This window comes from Eptesicus fuscus, chromosome 17, assembly GCF_027574615.1.
Source record: "Eptesicus fuscus isolate TK198812 chromosome 17, DD_ASM_mEF_20220401, whole genome shotgun sequence".
NCBI lineage: Eukaryota > Metazoa > Chordata > Mammalia > Chiroptera > Vespertilionidae > Eptesicus > Eptesicus fuscus.
Genome location: NC_072489.1, coordinates 20355601 through 20383197, shown reverse-complemented (window position 1 = coordinate 20383197; position 27597 = coordinate 20355601). Strand labels below are relative to the sequence as shown.

General features: G+C 37.0%; 1 protein-coding gene and 1 non-coding gene across 3 annotated transcripts in view; both read left to right on the top strand.

Annotated features, from left to right (window-relative positions):
- Positions 1–27597, top strand: part of CCAR1 (cell division cycle and apoptosis regulator 1) — a 55986-nt gene that overhangs the window by 6750 nt on the left and 21639 nt on the right. For both annotated transcript variants that reach the window (XM_054728720.1, XM_054728719.1), the window contains exons 3-16: positions 1392–1564; positions 1939–1983; positions 7228–7260; positions 10339–10532; positions 11658–11772; positions 11888–12080; positions 15443–15572; positions 16264–16425; positions 20137–20362; positions 21156–21269; positions 21834–22000; positions 22739–22949; positions 23762–23845; positions 25793–25978. In XM_054728720.1, coding sequence (XP_054584695.1) covers positions 1392–1564; positions 1939–1983; positions 7228–7260; positions 10339–10532; positions 11658–11772; positions 11888–12080; positions 15443–15572; positions 16264–16425; positions 20137–20362; positions 21156–21269; positions 21834–22000; positions 22739–22949; positions 23762–23845; positions 25793–25978 — 2033 coding nt within the window. The remainder of the gene's footprint in view (positions 1–1391; positions 1565–1938; positions 1984–7227; positions 7261–10338; positions 10533–11657; positions 11773–11887; positions 12081–15442; positions 15573–16263; positions 16426–20136; positions 20363–21155; positions 21270–21833; positions 22001–22738; positions 22950–23761; positions 23846–25792; positions 25979–27597) is intronic.
- On the top strand, positions 21638–21702 carry LOC114232953 (small nucleolar RNA SNORD98). Its single transcript, XR_003619065.1, has one exon. It is a non-coding gene; the product is annotated as a small nucleolar RNA SNORD98 (small nucleolar RNA).

Here is a 27597-nt window from a genome sequence, read left to right as displayed (position 1 = left end):
TTGAGAGTCATAATTTTTGGTGGAATATTAAAGGTTCTAAGAAATTCTGAAGTGAAAATATGTGCTTATTTTACTGTTTGATTTTTTTTAACGTTTTAACATGTTTTTATTGATTTCAGAGAGGAAGAGAGAGGGAAAGAGATAGAAACATCAATGATAAGAGAGAATTATTGATTGGCCCCTCACCGGGCATCAGGCCCCACAACCCCGGCCCAGGCATGTGCCCTTGACCGGAATCAAACCCGGGACCTTTCAGTACACAGGCCGACACCCTATCCACCAAGCCAAACCAGCCAGGGCCACTGTTTCTTTCTTTTTTTTTTTTTTTTTTTAAGTATATTTCTTTATTGATCAGCTGCCTCCTGCACGCCCCCTACTGGGGATCGAGCCCACAACCCAGGCTTGTGCCGTTGGCCAGAATCGAACATGGGACCCTTTAGTTTTCGGGCCAACACTCTTATCCACTGAGCCAAACCTGCCAGGGCAGGGCCACTGTTTCTTATATTTTTTAAAACTTGGACCCCTTTTTGTCCAACTTTAATGTCCTGGAGAGCTAGTTACTGTTTCAGGAAATACAGTTTGGTGAAATGCAGTGCTAGACTGTAATTTTTAATTGATTGCTTTTTTGCATTTAATGGAATTGCATAAAAGCATCAAGTAAAATTTTCCTTGTGCTCGCTTCAGCTTTTAGCCCTAAGCATTCGTTAAACATTAAGTACCTAAACCTGTCATTATGAGCCCTCCACCCAATTATTTGACATATGTAAAGATAATTTTTAGTCACTTTGTGGTTAATTTTAGCTCTCATTGCTCAGTACAGTAGTGCACTATAATTAAAAATTTTTGTGCTTTTAAGTGTTGCTTTTGTCTGTTTTTAGTTTTACATTTTTTTTAATGCAAAGTAAAAGTAAGTGAATATTCTGTCCAGTAGGAAGTATTATGGATGGATCACTTTCAGCAACATTGCCCTTAATATATTATTATCATCTGCTTCAAGATAAAACAGGAATTTTATTGTAGGATAATTTATTTTTTGCTCTTCCTAAAATACTTTTCCCCCTCTCCAAGCAATATGGTTTTGTTTTTTTTGTTTTTTTACATACTTTTTGTGGTTACTTTTAGCCTCTTGGTTTAGGTAAGGTTGGTTAGGTTCATTCTGTAGTTTAATTTTGTAGATGAATGTTTTCTTGTATCTGTCATTACATGAACACTTAATATTAAAGTCATTGGGATCTGGTATGGCACATTAATCAGTTAAATTCAACAAGCATTACTGAAAACTTTTCTCTATGTTTTTATTAAACCATGGCAGACCATAATGCATAACTAAGCTGTCATGGAAAGGACCCAAATAATCTTGATCCCCTCCCCTCCTTTTAATCTCATTTTAGCTGCATTGGGTGTTCAGCAGCCATCACTCCTTGGAGCATCTCCTACCATTTATACACAGCAAACTGCATTGGCGGCAGCAGGCCTTACCACGCCAACCCCAGCAAACTATCAGTTAACTCAAACTGCAGCATTGCAGCAACAAGCCGCAGCTGCAGCAGCTGCATTGCAACAGGTGAATCTCTAATAGGTTTTGATATGTGATCTAGAAAACTATTAAATCTGTAACAAGGGTAGGCACCTTCAGTTTTTAAAGAATGAATGGTTGTGGGTTTTTATTATGCTTAGTTTTTTCTGGAGATAAAAATTATATATGCCTAGGACATAGTGAGGAGTATAGTTGCATAGTCAAATTATTTGAACAAAATTCAGTTCTTGTTGGATTCCAGAGTATAATCACTATTTTGTTTATTTTGGATGACATTGAGCTGTTCCAGAAAATTTTAGTATAATTCTGCTTATATATTTATATACTTGTATTTATATTGCTTTTTGATAATGAATAAAACTAATATGCATATTCTTCTTTAAAAAATCTTTTTCCCTCAGCAATATTCACAACCTCAGCAGACCTTGTATAGTGTGCAACAACAGGTTAGTTTACATCTTTCATGTTAAAAACTGATTTTTAAAGAGTGTGTTTTTTCCAGTTTAATTCATATACAGTTTATTTCCTGTCAGCTACCTTAATATGTGATTTGAATTCTTTTGGGGTATGTAAAAAAGGAATGTCTTCAAGGAAAAGAAGGATAGGAGAGAGCTCCTGAAAACCCAAATCTTCAGCTAGTAGCCAGTGTTTGCCACATGCATGTAGAGGTAATCTAGAAAGAATCCCTCTGTTTCTGAGTCCTCAATACTCAAAACGAAAAGCTTTTTCCCATATAAAACCTAAACCCTAGATAGACATTGGCTTTCAGCCTTTATTTTTTTTATTTTTTAAATATATTTTATTGATTTTTTACAGAGAGGAAGAGAGAGGGATTGAGAGTTAGAAACATCCATGAGAGAGAAACATCAATCAGCTGCCTCTTGCACACCCCCCACTGGGGATGTGCCCGCAACCAAGGTACATGCCCTTGACCGGAATCGAACCTGGGACCCTTGAGTCCGCAGGCCGATGCTCTATCCACTGAGCCAAACCGGTTTCGGCTCAGCCTTTATTTTATTTTTTTTAAAATATATTTTATTGATTTTTTACAGAGAGGAAGAGAGAGGGATTGAGAGTTAGAAACATCCATGAGAGAGAAACATCAATCAGCTGCCTCTTGCACACCCCCCACTGGGGATGTGCCCGCAACCAAGGTACATGCGCTTGACCGGAATCGAACCTGGGACCCTTGAGTCCGCAGGCCGATGCTCTATCCACTGAGCCAAACCGGTTTCGGCTCAGCCTTTATTTTATTTTTTTTTAAATATATTTTGTTGATTTTTCACAGAGAGGAAGGGAGAGGGATAGAGAGCCAGAAACATCGATGAGAGAGAAACATCAATCAGCTGCCTCCCGCACACCCCCCACCGGGGATGTGCCCGCAACCAATGTACATGCCCTTGACCGGAATCGAACCTGGGACCCCTCAGTCCGCAGACCGACGCTCTATCCACTGAGCCAAACCGGTTTCGGCTCAGCCTTTATTTTTTAAAGCAACACAACCTCTCCCTTTTTTCCCAATGATATTGTAGACTGAAACCCAATACACAAAATAGTAACATTAGAGCTGTTGAAAATGGGAGGAAACCTACTCTTGTAGTTCCCACCCTACTCCCAATTTGACACTTCTGACTAAAAGCAAGTTTCTTTGGTCCCTTTTCTCTAGGCTTATACTCTTGTTTCTCAAGGTCTCATATCTGTGATGTAGGAAGAGCTAAGAAAAACAACCTAAGGAGAAGCTTGTCAGGGAAAAGCATTTTCCCTGCAGAAATCTAGATATGTTTTAGACTAAGCACCCATTCTAGACTTCTCCAGAGTTAAGAGGTAGTCTTCATTCTTTTTCAGTGCCTTTAATAAGCTTCAGGAAAGTATAGCGGTCAGGAAAGGAAAAGAGCATACAAGAGAGGGGGACCAAAAACTTGGATCCAAAGTCTGTGGAGAAACAGGCTTTTCAGTTTGTAACCTCTCATTGCTAGATTCATACCCCAATTTCATCCTTGGCTTAAGTCCTTTGGGGTTTCAGAAGCATTGCATTTTCTCTGAAGATTACACTATACCACAAATAATTGCTTTAAAGTTCTAAAAATTGACAAGAGATTGATGTTAAAGTTGGCTCTCTTGTTTTCAAAACACCCTTAGACTTATTTCAGTGCTGTTAATGAAATAAATATATTACTAAAAATTAAGTGTCAGGTTGAACATATGAATATGCCAATACTCAAAATTATTTTGACTGAAAAAAAGGCATTACTGTCCGGCTGGCGTGGCTCAGTGGTTGAGCATTGACCCATCAAACTTGGTGGTCACAGTTCGATTCCTGGTCAGGGCACATACTAGTACATGCCCAGGTTGTGGGCTCGATCCCCAGTAGGGGGCATGCAGGAGGCAGGCAATCGATGATTCTCTCATCATTGATGTTTCTCTCTCTCTCCCTTCCTCTCTGAAAACAATTTAAAAAAATATTTTTTTAAAGAGGCATTACTCTTTTTTTTTAAAAAAAATATTTTTATTGATTTTTTTACAGAGAGGAAGGGAGAGGGATAGAGAGGTAGAAACATCGATGAGAGAGAGACATCAATCAGCTACCTCCTGCATAACCCCCACTGGGGATGTGCTCGCAACCAAGATACATGCCCTTGACCAGAATTGAACCTGGGACTCTTCAGTCCATAGGCCGACGCTCTATCCACTGAGTCAAACCAGTTAGGGCTACTCTTTTTTTTTTTTTTTTAATAAAAATTTTTTATTCTGCCGAAACCGGTTTGGCTCAGTGGATAGAGCGTCGGCCTGCGGACTGAAGGGTCCCGGGTTCGATTCCGGTCGGGGGCATGTGCCTTGGTTGCGGGCGCATCCCCATGGGAGTGTGCAGGAGGCAGTTGATCGGTGTTTCTCTCTCATCGGTGTTTCTGGCTCTCGGTCTCCCTCCCTTCCTCTCTGTGAAGAATCAATAAAATATATTAAAAAATAAATTTTTTTATTCTGTCCAGATGAATGAATTTAAAACCAAGTTTTCTTAACTTAGCAGCCTATAGCTGAGATATCTGGACCTCTAATAAAGCCAGCAAAGTTACTGTTTTACTTTGAGGCTTTCCTGAAAGCTCTTGAGTCAGCTGAAGTGCTTCATCTTCAACCAAGAACTGTTTCACAGACTCATGGAGAGGATTATGACAGTCACTTTGGAGTACATACTTCTAATGACATTGCTTAACTTTATACCACTGGACTGAGTAGGGATTTGTAGAACTAATGGAGAAGGTGATGGGTTCATAAAAGCACCAACCCAAGATCAAACAGAACAAGAATTAGATGGGCTCTAGCCGGTTTGGTTCAGTGGATAGAGCATTGGCCTGTGGACTGAAGAGTCCCAGGTTTGATTCAGGTCAAGGGCACATGTTGGGGTTGCTGGCTTGTTCCCCAGTGTGAGTCGTGCAGGAGGCAGCCAATCAATGATTCTCTCATCATTGATATTTCTGTCTCTGCCTCTCCCTTCCTCTCTGAAACCAATAAAAATATTTTTAAAAAAGAATTACATGGGACCGAATGAACTGATGAAAAAACAAAATTTTTATAGCCTTTTTGTTTGAAACCTCTAATTCTTTAAGTTTTTATTTATAGATATAAGGAACTTTTTTCTCTCTTAAACTATCTTTAACTACAACAATTTACTAGATTACACCTTTGCAAACAAAAATGAACATTTATCTTTTCTCCCTGTCTGATCCCTAAAAAATTAAAAAGCTCTTACTGAGTATTTTTTTAATCTTCACCGAAGGATATCTTTTTATTTACTTTTAGAGCAAGAGAATGAGTGAGAGAGAGAAATATATTGTTCTGAGAGAGAAACCTCTATTCATTGTCTCCTGTATGTATCCCAACCAGGTATTGGACTCAAATCCTAAGCATGTGCCCTAACTGGGAATAGAACCTGCAACCATTTTGGTGCACGGGATAACACTCCAACCAACTGAACCACTCAGCCAGGTCATTGAGTATTCTTTAAAAAACAAAACCAAAAATATCCCACAAATTTTCTTATTGAAGAACTAAAGGCCCAGTGCAAAAAATTCGTGCATGGGTAGGGTCACTGTGCCTGGCCAGTGATCAGGGCCTTCTTTCTCCTGGCTGCCAGCTGGAGCCTTCCTTTGTTCCATGCCGCCCCCTGGTGATCAGTGCATATCATAGCGAGCGGTCGAACTCCCAGTTGGTCAAACTTCCAGTTGGTCGAACTCTCAGGACAATTTGCATATTAATCTTTTATTATATAGGATAACAGAATATCATTCATTTTTGACTTAGAGAAAAATAGTAATTTGCTAGATTTAACCTATAAATCATGGTGACTCCATGTAAATTGAGTGTTTTGAATTAGAACTTCATCTAGGTTCTTTTAGCCTAGCTTAAGTCAAGTTTCTATTCCAGAGTTTTAACCTTTTGCACCGGATGTCGAGTGTGACTTGACATGGTTAGCATCGAGATTAAAATTACTCTTTGAATGTATCAATCATTTGAAATATAAAAAAATCCAAATAAATAAGTTTGTATGAAAAGAAACTCCAGTATTTTATTCTACTGCCGCGCTTTGTAAAATCTGGGTTATTTAAAAAATTAAATCCTGAGTAGAATAAAGGAATCGAGAAAAAAGCAAGCGAGTGCAAAGGATTCAAATTTTCCCCTTTAGCCCTAGCCAGTTTGGCTCAGTGGATAGAGCGTCGGCCTGCAGACTGAAGGGTCCCAGGTTCGAATCCGGCCAAAGGCACATGCCCGAGTTGTGGGCTCGGTCCCCAGTAGGGGTTGTGCAGGAGGCAGCTGATCAATCATTCTCTCTCATCATTGATGTTTCTATCTCTCTCTCCCTCTTCCTTCCTCTCTGAAATCAATAAAGAAACATATTAAGCCCTAGCTGGTTTGGCTCAGTGGATAGAGCGTCGGCCTGTGGACTGAAGGGTGTCCCAGGTTCAATTCCATTCAAGGTCAAATGCCTGGGTTACGGGCTTGATCCCCAGTAGGGGGTGTGCAGGAGGCAGCCGATCAATGATTCTCTCTCATCATTGATGTTTCTATCTATCTCTCCCTCTCCCTCTCTGAAATAATAAAAAAAAGTATAAAAAAAGAAATATATTTTAAAAAATAATGTAATTCTTTAAAAATAAATATTCCCCCTTTATACCAATTCCTTCTACGTTATGGTAATACTATACTTAGCTATTGCTGGAAAAATTATGTCAGACTGTGCTATCTTTTATAATTCCAATGCAGTAGCAAAACAGACCATCAGGAGTGCTTCTCATTTTATGGACATATGTATGAATTAGATAGCCAGTGATACTTTGATACAAGTAGCATATGGATGATACTGAAAAATTTCTGTAACATGGTAATTATCATGTGACATAACTAGAAATCTTCCCCAATAGGGACTTAGGGAGGTTTCCTGTGGGTGTTATTCTTATAAAATAAAAAAAGATGACTTTCTTACTTTTTTTGAATGAGTTAGTTATGTATCAGTTCTGCATTTGTTGAATGTATCTGTAGGAAACTTTATACCTAATGACCTGTTACTTTTTACATATTTCTCAATTAGAAGTAGCCACATAATAGGAATTTTTTCTTAAATGAAGAAAGCATATATGAGACGATTTTGATTGATCCTTTTCTTTTTTCTTTCCTGTTTGTGTGATTTCTATTTGCAGTTGCAGCAACCTCAGCAGACCCTTTTAACACAGGTTAGTTTGATTTTCTTTTGGATATCTGAATGAAGAGTAGAGCAGAGTTTTTCTTTGAGGGTTGAAAAATGAATATTTTTTGGATTCACATATTAGTTTAGCACTATGCTAAATAAAAATGAAAAGTATGTTTTTGTTTTTTATGATTGCAGATTGAACTGTGATCTAGTTTGAATAAATACTAGTATAAGGTCTTATTTTAAACTTAATACTGATGCTGGCATTTATATTTTCTTTGAACGAATATTTTTAGGAAATTTTTGTACACATTACATATCTTTTTAAGGTTGACCTTAAAGGTGAAGAAACTGTTTACATTATCAGTTAAATTTTTAGTAACATTAAAATGTTTTTCACCCAGCCAGTGTTGCTCAGTGGTTGTGCTTTAACCTATGAACCAGGAGATCATGGTTGGAAACTGTCAAGGCACATGCCCCGATTGTGGGCTCTAACCCTGTAGGGGGCATGCAAGAGGCAGTCGATCAGTGATTCTCTCTCATCATTGATGTTTCTATCTCCTCTGAAATCAATTTTAAAAAAACATTTCTTTAAGCTTTTGAACTTGGGATATGTAATGTTTACTTTAGGCTTCATGGGTCACTTAAAATCTCTTGCATTTCTTTTTTATAACCCTTATAAAGTGTAAAAACTATCCTTGGCTTGTGTGCAGTACAAAAATCATAACCTGTGTGTTGCATATCTTTTCATGTGCCATAATTCACTGACCCCTGGTGTGTACTTTGAGTGAAATACTGTGCAACTGTTCAAAAGAGAGCAGAATCTCTAATATATATTGCACCCATGATTAGGGAAATGAGCAGCTGAGGAATAGGAGTAGGAGAGGAGCTCTTTACTATATAACTTTTTATACCTTTTTAGTCTTGAACCTGTTAGTTGTTTTTTTTAAAGTACACTTCAAATGGACAGTCAACCTCAAACTTTGTTGTTGTTATTATTAAAGAAATAAAATGTAACATGTTTCATATTTTCAATCTCTAATAGTAGAATTTCCAAATTAAGTAGAAAAGCTGTAAAATTTTGTCTTTTCTTAGAATAACATTTCCCAAAGTCTGCCCATAAACCATTGGTGTGTTAGAATGTTAAAGAAATTTCATGAGAACATAATTTTGTGATTGTAGTTTAAGAAATGCTGAGTTCTTTTACTGTACGAATATAGGACTTTGCTTTTATTTTTTAAAATTTTTGAACTTGAAGACTAGCTTTATTGAGTAGGTGTAAAACAGATCCCATGGTTTGACTTGAAGAATCAGATGATTGCTCCTTTATTTTGATATTATTTCTATTTCTATGCATACGTTTTAATCAATGTGTTGTTATTCATGCTTGATAGTGCCAGAAAAGACCAATGCAAGTGTTAACATTTTTATTTTTCCCTAGTTTTATTAAGATGTAATTGACATATAACATGTATTAGTTTAAAGAACAATATGATTTTACATATATAGTAAAATGATTATTACCAAAGTAAATTTGATTAAATAATTACTTTCACATAGTTACACATTTTTTTCTTTTGATGAGAACTTAAGATCTCTCAGCAACTTTCAAATATACAATAGTTTTATTAACTACTAGAGGCCCAGTGCACGAAATTCGTGCACGGGGGAGGGGGTGTCCCTCAGCCCAGCCTGTACCCTCTCCAGTCTGGAACCCCTTGAGGGATGTCCTTCTGCCCATTTGGATTGGGCCTAAACGGGCAGTTGGACATCCCTCTCACAATCCAGGACTGCTGGCTCCCAACCACTCCCCTGCCAGCCTGATTGACGCCTAACTGCTCTCCTGCTGGCCTGATTGCCCCTAACTGCCCTCCCCTGCAGGCCTGGTCCCCCCAACTGCCCTCCCTTGCAGGCCTGGTCACCCCCAACTGCCCTCCCTTGCAGGCCTGGTCCCTCCCAACTGCCCTCCCCTGCTGGCCATCTTGTGGTGGCCATCTTGTGTGTTGGCATGGTCAATTTGCATATTACCTCTTTATTATATAGGATAGTCATCATGCTGTACATTATATCCCCAGAACTTTTTTATCTTGTAACTGGAAGATTGTACTTTTTGACCACCTTCACCTATTTCCCCTACACTCCTCTGGCAGCCACTATTTGGTTCTGTTTCTTTGAGATCTTTGTGTGTGTTTTTTTTAATTTCACATGAGTGAGATTGTGCTGCACCAGCATGGCCAGGTTTGGTGAGCCTGAGAGGGGGCGGTGAAGGATTAAGAAAAGACAGACAAGAGAAGAAAGCTGGGGCTGGGTGGGACGCTGCCTTCTCTGATGGAGAGACAGCGCCACAGCCTGCAAGCCGAGTCTTTATTTTATAGCCAGCTTCCACGAGGCAACGTTAGGGCGTGGTCAAGATGTTTACAACGTACTCCTGGGTTTCGAATCTTACTCAGTTACATGCACGTGATCAAGCTTTGTTTACTTGCTCCATCTCCCACAGCTTGTATCACTTAGCCACGTGGGACCACAGGTTCGGACCATAACCTGTCCAAACACTGTAGCCACTTTCCACATGAGATCATACATATTGGTCTTTCTATGACTTAATTCACTTATATAGGATTTTCCTGAGTCTTTATGATGCCACTATGGATTTTGAATTCTTAAGAGAAAACTAAAATAAACACTTTAAAAAAATATATATGTATATACATATATTTTTTTTATTGATTTCAGAGAGGGAGAGAGAGAGAGCGAAACATCAATGATGCAAGAGAATCATTTATTGGCTGCCTCCTATATGCTCCCCATTGGGGATCAAGCTTGCAAACCAAACAACACTCAACCACTGAGCAACACCAGCCAGGTTAAGCACTGCTCTTTAAACTCATTGTACTACAGTATCTTTTTCCTTAAATGACCTATTTTTTAAACTTGATTCTTATCTTCAAGGTGTACATGTGTATTTTTCTAACTTCAAATAACTTATTTTTAGCACTTTGAGTTATTTTTAATTTCTAGATTATTTCTTTTTTATTGTTTTAGATTTTTAAAATCGATTTTTGGAGAATTTGTAGACTATTTCAAATCCCTACCTTAATTTGATTTTGATTTTGTTTTATAGCCAGCTGTTGCACTGCCTACAAGTCTTAGCCTGTCTACGCCTCAGCCTGCAGCACAGATAACTGTATCATATCCAACACCAAGGTCCAGTCAGCAACAAACCCAACCTCAGAAACAGCGTGTTTTTACAGGAGTAGTCACAAAACTACATGATACATTTGGATTTGTGGATGAAGATGTATTCTTTCAGCTTAGGTAAACATTGTTAGGTGTTGGCAGATGCCTTTTTGTATTTAACATTATGTATATTGATAGTACCTGCTTAATTGTGCATAGGATTGTGGTTTAGCTATAATTTTATGTTTTAATCATTTCGCTTGTCATACTTGTACCCATAATCTTTTTTAATGGAGAATGTGACTGAAGTTATCATTTGCTTATTAAATGAACTAGTTATGTGAATTTTTTATAAACATTTTGTGGGAGTGAGTTATTTCTAATTTTTTCATGTTTAGACATATAATGAAATTAGGGATTGAAATAATCATATACCTTTTAAAATTTATCTTCTCTTTCACATATCTAGTGATATATAAACTAAAAACATTCTTTTTATAAAATTTTTAAAAATTGATTTTAGAGAGAGAGGAAAGGAAAGAGAAAGAGAGAAACTGATTGTTGTTCCACTTATTTATGCATTCATTGGTTGATTCTTGTATATGCCCGGACTGCTGATCAAACCCACAACTTAGCATATCAGGATGATGCTACCTAGCCAGGGTACTAAAAACATTTTAAAATTTAAAATATTAATAAATAGGATTGAGTGATTGATGAACTAACATATCCAAAATAGTATTTTGTTAGTGAATTTCCTTAGCGATTTCAAATATATTTCTAATGACCTTACTATATGATTTTTTTTGAAGGTGGGTCTCCTATTTTTCTATTTTACATGCCTTTCTGTCATTTTTCCAAAGCCCAAAGTATGAGGATTACCTACATACTAAAACTTTTTTTTAAAAACACATTTTTATTGATTTCAGAGCGGAAGGGAGAGGGAGAAAAAGAAATATCAGTGATGAGAGAGTATCATTGATCGGCTACCTCCTACATGCCCCACACTGGGGATCGAACCTGAAACCTGGGCATGTATCCTGACTGGGAATCAAACTGTGACTTCCTGATTCATAGGTTGATGAGCTCAACCATTGAGCTACTCTGGCTGGTTGTTTTATTTTTTTGTTGAATATATTGGGGTTAGATATAATTTACTTTTTTTTTTCTTTTCTTGCTTTTGAAATAATGTACTTTAAAATACCAAATTTGTAAATCTTCTTTTGAGGAAACTTTTAAATGTGCTTTTTCTTTTTCCCCCAGTGCTGTCAAAGGGAAAACCCCCCAAGTGGGTGACAGAGTATTGGTTGAAGCTACATATAACCCCAATATGCCATTTAAATGGAATGCACAAAGAATTCAAACACTACCGAATCAGGTATATGAAATACTGAGTTAGCTATTGTAGAAACTTGGTCACCGAGTTGTCTGATTTATAAAGATTTTTCTTTCGTACTTTAAATTTTTATTTTATTTGTTTATTTTTTGTTAAGAATCAGTCCCAAACCCAACCTTTACTGAAGACTCCTCCTGCTGTACTCCAGCCAATTGCACCACAGACAACATTTGGTGTTCAGGCTCAGCCCCAGCCTCAGTCACTGCTACAGGCACAGATTTCAGCAGCTTCTATTACACCACTGTTGCAGACTCAGCCACAGCCTTTATTACAGCAGCCACAGCAGAAAGGTATTATATGCAATGTATCTTTGTTTTTTATGTTTCAGACTATACATAATTGTTAAAATAATAAGAGTATACTTTTAATTATGAAAAAAACAGGGACTTCCAAAATACTTGAAAATTATGTATTTTGTGTAGACCACTTATTTATTTTTTTTTATCCTCACCCAAGGATATGTTTTTTAAAAAATGTATTTTTATTGATTTCAGAGAGGAAGGAGAGGGAGAGAGAGAGAAACATTAGTGATGAGAGAGAATCATTGATTGATTGCCTCCTGCATTCCCCACACTGGGGATTGAGCCCTCAACCCAGGCATGTGTCCTGACCAGGAATCATACAGTGACCTCCTGGTTTATAGGACTGCGCTCAACAACTGAGCCAGTGGACCAAAGGATATATTTTTATTAATTTTTGAGAGAGAGGAAGGGAGAGGGAGAGAGAGAAACATCGACTCTTCCCCTCCTGGGCCAGGGATTGAACCAGCAACCTTTTTGGTGTACGGGACAAGGCTGCAAGCAACTGAGCCACCCGGCCATGGCTAAGCCACTTGTACTTTTATAGCTATTTGGAAACTTTTTTATTTTATTGCTCTTATCGAAAGACATGCTCTTTGCTAACTTAAACTGAAAACTTTTAGTACTCTGTCCCCATTTTGGTATTTTATCTGTAACTGAAGTAAATGTTTTTGAGACTTATTTCCTATAAATATAACATTTTATGTACATGTAGAGTCTGGTGATAACACTTTAAGTTCCTCATTAAGCCATAGTGCATCAAATAAATGAGCTGTGTTTTAAGTTTTCTTTTGCATATTGATTATTTGAAACTCTGAGACTTTTTAAACAATGTTTAAAATTATAGCCTTGGGTTAATAGAAGCCTATTTAATTGGTATTTTAAAAAAAATGTAATTGTGGCACTTTCTCTTTTATTGTAAATTATGATACACTTAAAGCAAAGTGATGAAACGGTATAACATTATTAGTGAACACCCGTGTAAATCACTACTTGGGCAAAAAAATACAATATTGCTAGTTAATTCTTTTTAAATAGTTTTACTCTCTTAAGTATATATCCTCATAATACAGTTTAGTTTTGTTTTTGAATTTTATATAATCTATGATTCTATTTATATAATCTTTTGTGTACAAATTTTTTTGTTCAACATTATGTTTTTAAAGTTTTTCATATTATTCTGTATGGCTTTAACGTCTTCATTTTCTTTATTGCATAATATTCCAATAGTATGAATAGTATACAGTTTATCTGTTCTTTGGTAAACATTTGTGTTATTTCTAGTTCTTGGTTTCTGAAGCTGCTACTCTGAATGGATATATGTGTGAGGCAATGTGCACAGGTTTCCCTAGGCCAGTGGTCGGCAAACTCATTAGTCAACAGAGCCAAATATCAACAGTACAACAATTGAAATTTCTTTTGAGAGCTGAAAACTGACTTCTGCGCATGGGCCACGAAGTTTCAATCGCACTGTACGTGCACGCCCGCACGTGGTATTTTGTGGAAGAGCCACACTCAAGGAGCCAAAGAGCTGCATGTGGCTCGCGAGCGCAGTTTGCCGATCACTGCCCTAGGGCATATATTTTCTGGTGAAATTGCTGGGTCTGAGGGTTTGTTAATGTTAAACTTCCTAGGTAATGCCAGGCTGTTTCCAGACTACTTGGTTCTTCCATGTATCTGATCTTTAGTCCTATAATTTATTTTTTCCCCCTCGTCTTTTTTTCCTTAGAGGATTTGCTTTCAGTTGTGAATAGGGACTTGAATACCATTCCCCCCCGTCAACTCTCTCAAAAAGAGACATAGCTTCTGTGGGAAGACTCAAGAAAGCAGTGTTTTTCGTGATATATCCCTTGAGTTTGGTAGATGCTTGAGAGGAGCAATAAGAGCAGTAGAAGAGAGAGAAGGGATCAGTGGACTGTGGTAGGGTTCACTTGGCAGAATGGTAGGGAAATCTGTATTGGCAAGGTATTCCTTCAGTAATACCAGCCCTGGTGTAGTATTTATTAGTTAACATAAGAAATATTCATAAGTTAGCTGGTTATTTTTCTCGTAAATCTTCATGAAAAATTTTCACGTATATAAAAATGTTGAAAGAACAGTATAATGATTACTTGTATACTTACAACCCTGAACAGTTCACATTGTATCAAAGTGTTTCGTCTGCATAAATTAACAAATACACATGATATTAGCTTAAACGTTTGAAGTAATTACCAGACACTATGACTTTTCCCTCCCATATATTTAAGCTTGTCCTTCCTAAAAGAGTTTTCCTGTATTACCACAATCTATTATCACATCTAAGAAAAAGCATTTAAATACCCTATGTATTTATATTCAGATCTCTTCAGTTGTCTCCCAAATGTCTTTTTGTTTAAAATATATTTTTATTGATTTCAGAGAGGAAGGTACAGAGAGAGAGATAGAAACATCAATGATGAGAGAATCATTGATCAGCTGCCTCCACACACTCCCTCCTAGGGATCAAGCCCGCAACCCGGCCATGTGCCCTTGACTGGAATCGAACCCAGGACCCTTCAGTTCGAAGGGCAATGCTCTATCCACTGAACCCAACAAGCCAGGCCCAAATGTCTTTTAAGGTTGTTTTTTTGTTTCCTAAACAGAAAGCCAAGTTTCATGCATTATATTTGGTTATGTTTCTTTAGTCTTTTTTATTCTAGAATAGCTTCTACTTTCTCTTATTTTATTACCTTGGCTTTTTGAAGAAATTGGGCTAGTTGATTTATAGATTCTTTTGGAATATTGTATTCTGGATTTGTCTTGATTCCTTGTGATATTTTTGCCTTATTCCTCTATCCACCACCATATAAACTATAAACTCTAGGTTAAGTCTAAAGGCATTTGGCAAGAACATATAGGCAATGTTTTGTACTTTATATTGCATCATACTAGGAGACACATTTTGTGAGATACTTCCACTATTATCGATGCTAAATTTGATCACATGATCAAAGTGATGGCCATAAATCTTTATGTTATAAGAGGTTTTTTTTCTCTGTGTAGATAATCTCTGGATGACACTTTGGCACCCTGTGAATATCTTGTATAGCAGTCTTTGGTTTAATATCAGAAGATCAATGGTTGGCAAACTATATCCCTTTGATTTGTTCCACGGCCTCGTTTAGTGTTGTCCCTGAACTAAAAATGGATTTTTCATTTTTAAAGGGTTGTAAAAAAATATGCAAATATACAAAACTGTCTCCACCATTCATGGGCCAGAGAGCCTAAAATCTTAGCCAACATTTTCTATGTATAAAATTTAACCAGGTAATGCTTTCGAACTTCGTTTAAGTAAAAATGTTTTTTTGTTTTTTTTTCTGTATCTTTTAAAGCTGGTTTATTGCAGCCTCCTGTTCGTATAGTTTCACAGCCACAACCAGCACGAAGGTTAGATCCACCATCCAGATTTTCAGGAAGGAATGACAGAGGGGATCAAGTGCCTAACAGAAAAGATGATCGAAGGTATGTTTTTAAATATATATTTTTTATTGATTCCAGAGAGGAAGGGAGAGGGAAAGAGAGAGAGAAATATCAATGATGAGAATCATTGATCGGCTGCCTTCTGCACACCCCCTACTGGGGATCTAGCATGCAACCTGGGCATGTGCTCTGACCAGGAATGAACCGTGATTTCCTGATTCTTAGGTCAACTCTCAACCATTGAGCCTCATCGGCAGGGCTGAAAGTATGTTTTTATTATTTTTTTTTTTTATTTTTAAAATATATTTTATTGATTTTTCACAGAGAGGAAGGGAGAGGGATAGAGAGCTAGAAACATCGATGAGAGAGAGACATCAACCAGCTGCCTCCTGCACACCCCCCACCAGGGGATGTGCCCGCAACCATGGTACATGCCCTTGACCGGAATCGAACCTGGGACCTTCCAGTCCGCAGACCGACGCTCTATCCCTGAGCCAAACCGGTTTCGGCTGAAAGTATGTTTTTAGATGGGGATGATGTGATGCACTTAATGCCACTAAAAAAATGATTAAAATGATAAGTTTATATTGTATATATTTTACCACAATTCAAAAAAGTTATTTTAAAAAGTATACTGTAAAACCTTATATTAACTTATTTCATGAAGGAATTCTTAGATAACGCTAGAAAAATTATTAATTTTAGAAAATTTTACTTTTTTTTTTTTTTAAAGTCGTGAAAGGGAGAGAGATAGACGTAGATCCAGAGAAAGATCTCCTCAGAGAAAACGTTCCCGGGAGAGATCTCCTCGAAGAGAGAGAGAACGATCACCTCGGAGAGTCCGCCGTGTTGTCCCACGTTACACAGTTCAGTTTTCAAAGTTTTCTTTAGATTGGTAAGTTATTTCCCCCCACTTCTTATTAAATTATTAGTTTTGTAATTTTGTGTAGCTTAGTAGAATGTGTTATATATAGATATATTTTTCTCACAACTTTTCATTTCTTTACACTTAATAATTTTAATTTATACAAGAGGAGAAATGCAATTTGAAGTAGCAGTTTAGTTCTTTGCCAGGATTACATTATTTTCATACACTCATTAAAGATATCAGCTATTGAAAAAGGCAGCCACTCTGTGATGAAGCTATTCGTTAAAGTTAGAACCATTTAAGATCCAGATTTATTGATAACTTTATTAAGTTTATGCATAGTCCATTGTGTATTATAAAATAATAATGGATTATGTATTTCAGGAATGGATTATGTATTTCAAGTTAGCTGTGGCAATATAGTATAATAAAAACATACACACATGTCTATATGTTTAAAACAAAACAAAACATTTTTCAGTCTTTGGAATCAGAAATAATGGGCAAGTTACTAAGAATTTTTGAAGCCCTGCTGGGTAGCTCAGTTGGTTAGAGCATCGTCCCAATACACCAAGGTTGTGGGTTTAATCTCGGGTGAGGGCATATACAAGAATCAACTAGTGAATGCATAATAAGTGGCACAACAAAATTGATATTTCTTTCTCTTCTCTCTCTCTCTCTCTCTCATAAATCAATTTAAAACAAAGAATTTTTGAGCTTCACATGCAAAGAGGAAATTATATCAACTAGCAAGAATTGTGAGTTCATGTATCTAAAGCAACAGTGTGTGTCATTTGTAGATACTCAATAATGGCTGCAATGTTGTAATTCATAAAAAGGGAAATTGGTAAATGACTGATTTACTCTAAGGGAAAGGAAAAATTATCTAAAGGCCCTGGGCCTGGCAGTTATGTATGAGAAAAAATAACAGGCAGAAAAAAACAAATTGACAGTAAAATAAAAATAAACCATTACAAGCAGCATTTAAAGCAGTTTCACATAGGAACAAATAACTGCATTTCAGTGTCTTAAGAGAGTATTGCTGCATTTTAACAAAGTGTTATAATTAATGTTCATAATATTGGACTATCAAACATTAAAATTTCTCTATATTCAGTTCTAGATTGAGTAAACCAGTGTATTTTACTTAATGCTACTCAGTGCCAAAAAATTTTTGCTTGGTGACTTTGCTTAATTGTTATGTAGTTGATTTTCATTTACTCTTGCTTGTGGTCAAGTCAGCAACTATTTTTTTTAACTTTTTTTTTTTTGTTTTTGTTTTTTGTTTTTTGTTTTTTTTTACAGAGAGGAAGAGAGAGGGATAGAGAGTTAGAAACATCGATGAGAGAGAAACATCGATCAGCTGCCTCTTGCACACCCCCTACTGGGGATGTGCCCGCAACCAAGGTACACGCCCTTGACCGGAATCGAACCTGGGACCCTTCAGTCCGCAGGCCGACGCTCTATCCACTGAGCCAAACCGGTTTCGGCGTATTTTTTTTAACTTTTTAATGAAATTTTTTTTATTGATTTGAGAGAGAGGGGGAGGGAGGATGATAGAGAGATAGAAGCATTGATGAGAGAGAAACATCGATTGGCCGCCTTCTGCATGCCTCCTACTCGGGATCAAGCCCCCAATCCAGGCATGTGCCCTGACCTGGAATCAAACCTAGGACCTCTTAGTTCTTGGGTCAATGCTCAACTACTGAGCCACACCAGCCGGGCACAACTACTCTTAATTTATAGCAGTTTTCTTGTTATCCCTGTTTACTTGTATACTTAAAATATGTAGTCTGTATATTTGAGAAAACGTTTTTGGAACCCAAACTCTCTCCAGGTTAGATATTTATCTTTCTCTCCAGTCCCAAAGATATTAAATAGAGCAGCTCTACTTCTTTTTAAATCCTCACCCAAGGAGCGAGAATATTTTTACGTTGATTTTTTTTTTTTTAAGAGAGAGAAATATCCGTGTGACAGAGACACATCAATTGGTTGCCTCCCACATGCGCCCTGACTGGGGTTGGGGATCAGACCTGCAACCCATGTATGTGCCTTTGATGGGGAATCAAACCCTAGACCCTCCTGAGCCACGCCAGCCAGGGCGAGCAGCTCTACTTTAAACTCATCTTTTCCCAATTTATAATGCTATTCTGGAAAGAGTTGATATATAGGATGTAAATTGAACAGTTACCTATCTTCTTTCAAGTTAGACATTCAGAGTTTCACATCACCACTTGGAAGTAAATTTCCATAACATCATATGAACCCATTATAAATAGAAATGATTTTTAAAGTTCTCATACCTCTTCTTCTTTTTTTTAAAAATATATTTTATTGATTTTTTACAGAGAGGAAGAGAGAGGGATAGAGAGTTAGAAACATCCATCAGCTGCCTCTTGCACACCCCCTACTGGGGTTGTGCCCGCAACCAAGGTACATGCCCTTGCCCTTGCCCTTGCCCGGAATCGAACCTGGGACCTTTCAGTCCGCAGGCCGACACTCTATCCACTGAGCCAAACGGGTTTTGGCTCATACCTCTTCTTATAGTTATTGGAAATCAAGATTTTCTTATAGTAATATGATTATGAGAGACTGTATGCCAAGAAATGATTTATTTGTATTTTTTTATCTCTTGTTTTATAGATTTTACTCCTATGGGGTGAGATACAACTTCAAAAATTCTAGTGATGGGAAACTAGGAAGCTATTACACATACTTTCTGTTTGCAGCACTTCTTTAAAAACAAAACTCACATACCTTTTTTTTTTACATTTTTACAATAGAATCTTATCCAAATAAAGTATAATTATATCAGTAATTATAACTGACTAGTTTATCATTCTATACTTTTTATTTTTAGGCTTCAAATAAAAAGACATACCTATATATTAGTTCACATTTTATACTCTTGTTTTAATTGTCCTTTTAAAAGACAATATAGTTATCTTTTTATCTTACAAATTGCGTTTTCCAGTTTTCATTATGCTTTTAACAGAAATCTCTTGGCTTTTTATCAGCTTGATTTACCTTTTAGTTTCTCTCCCTTAAAAGCTTTGCTTCTTAGGAAAAAGGAAATGAACCTTTAAAAAAAATCAGTATGCCAGGTTTAAAAGGCCAGAATCTTACCCTCTTTTTACATAATGAACAATCCAGTACGGATCTTAATCACTAACACTGAGAGGTATGGAAGTGTGGATAATCCAAAAAAGATTTGGATTTTGCTTTCATGTGAATTTTATTTAATTTTGAATGTAAATATTCTTGACCTAGGATCTTACTATAGAATAAAAGTTGTATTTCTACGCTGTATAAAACTGATTGAGGAGCACTCATACTAATTTGGTACCACTCTTATCCCTTCTTTCTGTCATTCTATATGAACCATAGTTTTCTCAAAAGTGCACAGTTTCAACTGAGACAGAACTGCTTTTGTTCAGATCTTCTCTGGAGCTGGGGTTGAAGTTATTTCAAAGGGTCTTCTCTAATGAATTTTAAGCTACACACAAAAAGTAAAGAAATAAAGGTAACATTTAGATATGTTATTTATTCAAAGCTGTAAGTAAACAATTTGAAAATGAGATTATAATATGCTTTTTTGCACAACTATAGCTCATTAATAATTGATCATTTGCAGCTGGCTTTTAGCCATGTCAGGTTAGATATTTAGCTTCAGAATTGAGTGAATGTATATTCATTGGTATAAAGGCTTTTTATTCACTACTTACGTCTTTTTTTCAGTCCTAGTTGTGACATGATGGAACTAAGGCGCCGTTATCAGAATTTATATATACCTAGTGACTTTTTTGATGCTCAGTTTACATGGGTGGATGCTTTCCCTTTGTCAAGACCATTTCAGCTGGGAAATTACTGCAATTTCTTTGTAATGCACAGAGAAGTAGAGTCCTTAGAAAAAAATATGGCCATTCTTGATCCACCAGATGCCGACCACTTATACAGTGCAAAGGTTTGTATTTTGCAATACACAGCTAAAATGTATGAGCAGTTACTCATATTAAGAGTGTATGTTGAGATAATTTTCAGAAAGTGGTTATTAGGTTTAAGACCTTGAATTCCTACATTTTCTTGTCTGCTATTCTGTTTTGTTTTTTAAGTAATTTAGCCTCTCTTTACCTTACCTCTTAAACTGTAAAATTATGGTTATTTTTTAACACTTTGAACTACATAAAAATGTGAAGATGAAGTTGATGTAACGAGCTTTTTGGAATGTTCTATGACTTTGAATAGGCCAAATAAAACATAGTTGTGGGTCAATGTATTATATATTAGTCTGCATGGTAACTTTTAGTATATTGCTATGATCAGTACTTTTCTGCTGTTTTAAAACATCAAAAAGCATCCCTTGAAAAGTTAAAACTATGTAATTATAAGGTATCTAATGGTATTTCTGCCATAGATTTTTTTTTTAAATATGTTTTTATTGACTTCAGAGAGGAAGTGAGAGGTAGAGAGAAGTAGAAACATCAATGATGAGAATCACTGATCGGTTGCCTCCTACACACCCCCTTACTGGGGACCAAGCCTGCAACCTGTGCATGTGCCTTGATCGCAGTCGATCTGTGACCTCCTGGTTCATACGTCAATGCTCAACCACTGAGTCACACCTGATGGGTGCTGTAGCATTTTACTTTTCATTTTTATAAAAAATTTTGGGTATCTAATATGTAAGGATAATACGTAGTGCTTCACATTTTCTTTACATAGACTTTTGACAGGATTGAATTATTTGACTATAATAGGTAATGCTGATGGCTAGCCCTAGTATGGAAGATTTGTATCATAAATCCTGTGCTCTAGCTGAAGACCCACAAGAACTTCGAGATGGATTTCAACATCCTGCTAGACTTGTTAAGGTAAAATGAAACATAACTTTAGATGTATATTTGCTTTGCTTGGTTCTAATTGTGTGTGTGTGTATGTGTGTGTGTGTGTGTGTGTATTATATATATAATTCAAAACTATTTAATCTTGTTGGTTAGTTTAATAATTTTAATATTAAGGCATTCAGACTGTAATGATGTTAATGTTTTTCTCACTGCAGATTATGGCTATATCTTATTCATTTTGTCACTAGTTCAGCTGTCATTTTGATGTTCTATATTTGTAGTATAGATAAATCTTAGTGATAATGATTTAGTGTATCTTTGGGTGCTTTTAAAGTGTGAATTATAGCTTGTTTCTTTAAAAGAACTCTTTATCTGAAGAAATGTTTTAGAAGGATGAGTTATGATGTGTAAATCCTATTCCATTGCTGAAATGCAGTGTGGAACACGATGAACTGAACTCTTCCTTGACTGACAGATACCAGAGGTAGTAAAAATGATATTGGAAAGGTTTGTACCTTTCCTTTTCAAGTATTTTATGTGTGATTTTATAAGTTGCATAATATATGTAAATGATTCTTTGTTTTGAATTAGTTTTTAGTGGGCATGAAAGGCAAGGATGAGGCCATGGCCATTGGAGGCCACTGGTCTCCTTCGTTGGATGGACCAGACCCAGAAAAAGATCCCTCTGTGTTGATTAAGACTGCTATTCGTTGTTGTAAGGCTCTGACAGGCATTGATCTAAGTGTATGCACACAATGGTAAGTACCAATTCATTTTTTGATTAGAAATATTTTTCTAATAGTTTATATAGATGATTTTGTCTATCAGCCTACACTCCCTCCCCCTTATTTTAGCAACCTTGATCATGCAGGTAACCTCAAAGGAAAAAAATCCCCATTTGTAGCAAAAGTTTATTTGGTGCCAAAAATATTTGGGAGGAGGGCGGATGGAAGAACTAATCAAAATAAACTGAAAATTTAAATGCTTTGTTATGCTGTACTTCGGAAGTTTCAATGTATGTTGAAAATATTTTTTATTTCATGTATAGCTGGAGAAGATCGTCAAGAGAACTTCATTTCATTATAATTCTTTTGTTATAAGATGATGTAGTTGCTGATTATTTTTGTTCAGCCATATTTTCTCTTGAGGCTTATTTGTCCTGTGTATTTTAGTATATTTCTTGTGACTTAATTGAGAATTTTTTTTTTAGCACATGAAATCTGAACAGCTATCCAGCTTCTTCAGGTATTCCCTAAAATATGCGTAGCTCTGTAATCAAACATGAAAATGCCTTGGGGAACATATTCTTCTTTTAACTATAAATATTATACAAATGTACCAAAAGAGGAACTATGGCTTCTATAATTTTTTTTTTCTTTAGACCAACCTCAAGTTCTTGCAGCAAAATTTCTTTACTTGATGTGCTACAAGTGAACTAGGGTCTTTAAAATGTATTTTAGAATTTTTTTTCCAACATGCTTCTTCCCTTGCAACAGGTACCGTTTTGCAGAGATTCGCTACCATCGCCCTGAGGAGACCCACAAGGGGCGTACAGTTCCAGCTCATGTGGAGACAGTGGTTTTATTTTTCCCGGATGTTTGGCATTGCCTTCCCACCCGCTCAGAGTGGGAAACCCTCTCCCGAGGATACAAGCAGCAGCTGGTGGAGAAGCTTCAGGGTGAACGCAAGGAGGCTGATGGAGAACAGGCACTGAACGCTAATCCCTTTTTCTATTTCCGCTTCTCACAGGCACAGGAACACAGGCACAAAGCACACCACACACTACATAACAAACACACATGGAGGAACATAACTGGTAACAGCGACTGGTAATCCAGCTTTCAGCAGTATAGTTGTATGTTCTTTTCTCTTTAAAAAAAACTGTCTGTTATGCTAACTTTAAGAGTTCTGAGACCTCAAAGGAAAATAAGTTGTGCTTAAATTGCACAGAATTTTGTTTTTATCATAGGTTTAGTTGCTGGAATCTGGGACCAGTTGTTGAGCAAGATTCAGTATTAAGCCATTTTAAACATTTTGCCATTTTCTAAAATTTAAAAAATTTTCTCTTTCACGGTCATCAGTTCTAATCATGGATATTTGAAATTGGACAACCACAAGTCTGAGAGATTTGAAATTTCAGGCTATGTGGCATCATCTTTGGTACATTTGAAAGGTCTGGCTAAATCAACCTTAACTTTGGGTGGTTTGAAAATTGGGGCAAGATCACACACTGTGTGGTTAGTGGAGACCAGCAGTGTTTGTGCATCCCTGATATCCTTTGTGTTGTAATTTATCACCCTTTTGTGTTTCACAGATCTGGCTTTGATTGGCTGATGAGTGTCTTTGTGATCAATTAAAAGTGGTAGAATGTATGTACGTGGATTTGCCTAAATAACTTTAGGAGAAGACAATCTGAAACATTTGTGACCTTGCACAGATCAGCAACAGACTTTTAAAAATAAATTACCTTTATTTTAAGGTTTCAGAATAATAATTAGGTTCTTAACTTTGTATATCAGGATGAAGAAGAGAAGGATGATGGTGAAGCTAAAGAAATTTCTACTCCTACCCATTGGTCTAAACTTGACCCAAAGACAATGAAGGTAACTTTGAAATGGGTAGTTGCTTTTGCAGTTTGATGTTTAACACATAAAAGCTGATTAACTTCTCTTCTCAGCCAAAAAAAAAGTTTTTCTTCTTTGTCATGAAACCAGCTTTTTAACCCACATTGTTTTTTGTTGTTGTTAATCCTCACCTGAAGATATTTTTCCATTGATTTTTAGAGAGTGGAAGGGAGAGGGAGAGACAGAAAGAGACATATCAATTGGTGCCTCCCTCATGCACTCCAACTGGCACCAGCAATCGAATCTGGTTAACAGTTACATTCATAAGAATGTTTGTTATTCTTGCACTACTTCAAGTTGTCATCAATAGCAGGCTTTACATAGAGTCTTATAGATACAGAAAATATAGGCAAATACATTAAGCCTGCATCCTAGGACTTTTTGTCAAACTAATGGCTTTGCTATTAAGTTTCTTAAAATATATATATATACATATACACACACACACACACACACATATATATTTCAGAGAATAAGGGAAAGGGATAGAGCGAAACATCAATTATGAGAGAGAATCATTGATTGGCTGCCTCCTACATGTCCCATACTGGGAATTGAGTCCGCAACCTGGGCATGTGCCCTGACCCAGAATCAAAACGTGACCTCCTGGTTCAATAGGTTGACACTCAACCACTGAGCCACATTGGCTGGGCTTAAGTTTCGTATTTTAAAACTTGTATTTATTTTTATTATAAACTAGAGGCCCGGTGCACGAAAATTGTGCAGGGGTGGGGTGGGGGGTCCCCTCAGCTCAACCTGTACCCTCTCCAATCCGGGACCCCTTGGAGGATGTCCCTCTCACAATCCTGGACCGCTGGCTCCTAATCACACCTAACTGCCCCCCTCTGCTGACCTTGTCACCCCTAACTGCCCCCCCCCCACCAGCCTGGTCGCCCCCAACTACCCTCATCCCCACCAACCTAGTCACCCCTCACTGCCCCCCCCCTCCGCCAGCCTAATTGCCCCCAACTGCACCCTCCACCCGCCAGCATGGTTGCCTCTTACTGCCCCCCCCCCCCCCCCCCGCCTGCCGGCCTTCTTGCCCCCAATTGCCCCCCTCTGCCAGCCTGGTCGCCCCTAATTCCCCCCCCCTCGCCGGCCTGGTCGCCCCCACCTTTGCCCCCGCCGGCTGGTTGCCCCCAATTCCCCCCCCTCACACACACCCGCTGACCTGGTTGCCCCACATAGCCTGATTGTTCAGTCATTTGATCATCCCTCACTAACCACCTTGCCAGCCTGTTCATAGGCAGACATCTTGTGAGGGTGTGAAGGTCAATTTGCATATCACCTCTTTATTATATAGGATGTAATGCATGCTTATTTAAAAAATTGGTGCTTACATGAAAAATAGAAGAAGAAAATTATTTGAGCTTATTCAAATATAACCACTCTTAAAATTTTGTTGTATTTTTTTCTATTTTTTTTTCTGGGTATAAGCTTGTAATTGGTTGCTTGTAATGTTATATAAAAAGTTGCTATCTCATCCTTTTCAATTAATATTAGTGTTTCCCATGTAATTAATTTTAAATGTATGCTGTTTTATCTAGCTGATGTACTGTTTTTTCTTAAGTATTACCTTTTATCGGATATTTAGATAATGTACTCTTTTGGAGGAAGAAACTCTAAAAAGGAATGTATAAAGTTGGTTCTTTTTATGTGTTTAGGTTATTTCTTTAGAGTGAATTCCCAGAAATTAGAATTGCTGGGTCAAAGACATTAACTATTTTTAAGTATCTTAATGCATGTTGTAAGTTATTTTTCAAAAACGTTATAATCAGTCTGAATTTTCACAAAAGTTTTATTAGCTGTATAAGTATCCCTTTCACTAAAGTATTAAAAAATCAGACTAGATGATAATCGCACAGTTTATTCTCTATTTCAATATCCTGTTTTCTTTTCCTGTATTTTTATACTCTGTATATTTAGGTAAATGATCTTCGAAAAGAATTAGAAAGTCGAGCCCTTAGCTCCAAAGGGTTAAAATCCCAGTTAATAGCTCGATTGACAAAGCAGCTTAAAGTAGAAGAGCAAAAAGAAGAACAAAAGGAATTAGAGAAATCTGAAAAAGAAGATGAAGAGGAGGATGATAGAAAATCTGAAGATGATAAAGAGGTATATACTGAATCACTTAAATATACTTGTTACCTTACTCTACTTTGGTCTGACTTCCTACCCTACATTGTTTCGCTGTTTGGATGCATTCTTGGCTCCATTTGGGTTTTATTACTGGTAATTGGGCAGCTCATATGCCCTGGGTCATTGTAGCTCTCCCTACCTCCATCCTTTTTGTAGACTGCTACTCTGCCTGTAGGAATTGCTTTAGAATTGAACTGTTCAAGACAGGAAGATTTAGGGTGAAAATGGTGATATTATAATTGTTATCTTTTATTTTCACATATTCCTCTTATCTATTTGATTACCCGGTGGTATAGTTTTTTAATTCAAATACAGTCTTCTTTCAGTATCCCTGCAGGACTGGTTCCACGACCTCCATGGATACCAAAATCCGAGAATGCTCAAGTCTCCTATATAAAGTGAAAGTATTTGCATACAACCTATGTTTGCAAATAGACTACAGTAGGGAATGCCTACACATCACTTCATTTGAGTGAATTCAGCATAGTCTTGGCATATGGAAATTTTCAGTGTTGCTTTTCAGAAGTCTGAGATTTTTTTTCACTCTACCTTCCTCCCCCAATATTTTTGATTCACTTAAATCTAGGGATGCAAAATCTGAGTTTCCAAAGGGCCTGCTGTAGAAGACAGAATCAGTTTTTATCCAGTTTTCAAGATAATGAATTAGGTTCCCTATCATCTTCAGATGGTTATGTATTTGTTTTTAATATAATTATGAACTTAATCGTATTTGAATGGGTTTCAAGTCTGCATTTCTTTTTTGTTAATCTTTATTGTTATTCTTTTATTTTTTTATTCTTTATTGATTAAAGTATTACCTATGTCTCATTTTTCCCCCATTGACCTCTCCTTGGTCACTCCCACCCCCCACCCAGCACATGCCCTCAACCCCCTAATGTCTGTGTTCATTGGTTATGCTTATATGCACGAAGACATGTCCTTTGGTTGATCTCTTACCCTCCCCACCCCCTTTCCTCTGAGGTTTGATGATCTGTTCTATGCTTCTCTGTCTCTGGTTCTATTTTTGTTTATCAGTTTATGTTGTTCATTCCATTCCACAAATGAGTAAGGTCATGTAATATTTATCTTTCTCTGATTGGCTTATTTCGCTTAGCATAATGCTTGCCAGAGAGTGTTTTTTTTTTTTAATTTAATAAATCTTTATTGTTCAGATTATTACAATTGTTTCTCCTTTTTTCCTCCATAGCTCCCCTCTACCCGGTTCCCACCCCACCCTCTGCCCTTACCTCCCCCCCCGCTGTCCTCATCCATAGGTGTATGATTTTTGTCCAGTCTCTTCCCGTACCCCCCACACAGACACCCCTTTCCCCCCTGAGAATTATCAAACCACTCCCATTCTATGCCCCTGATTCTATTATATTCACCAGTTTATTCTGTTCCTCAGATTTTTAATTCGCTTGACTTTTAGATTCACTTGTTGATAGAAATGTATTTGTTGCTCATAATTTTTATTTTTACTTTTTTCTTCTTTTTCCTCTTTTTAAAGAATACCTTTCAGCATTTCATATAATACTGGTTTGGTGGTGATGAAATCCTTTAGCTTCTCTTATCTGTGAAGCTCTTTATCTGCCCTT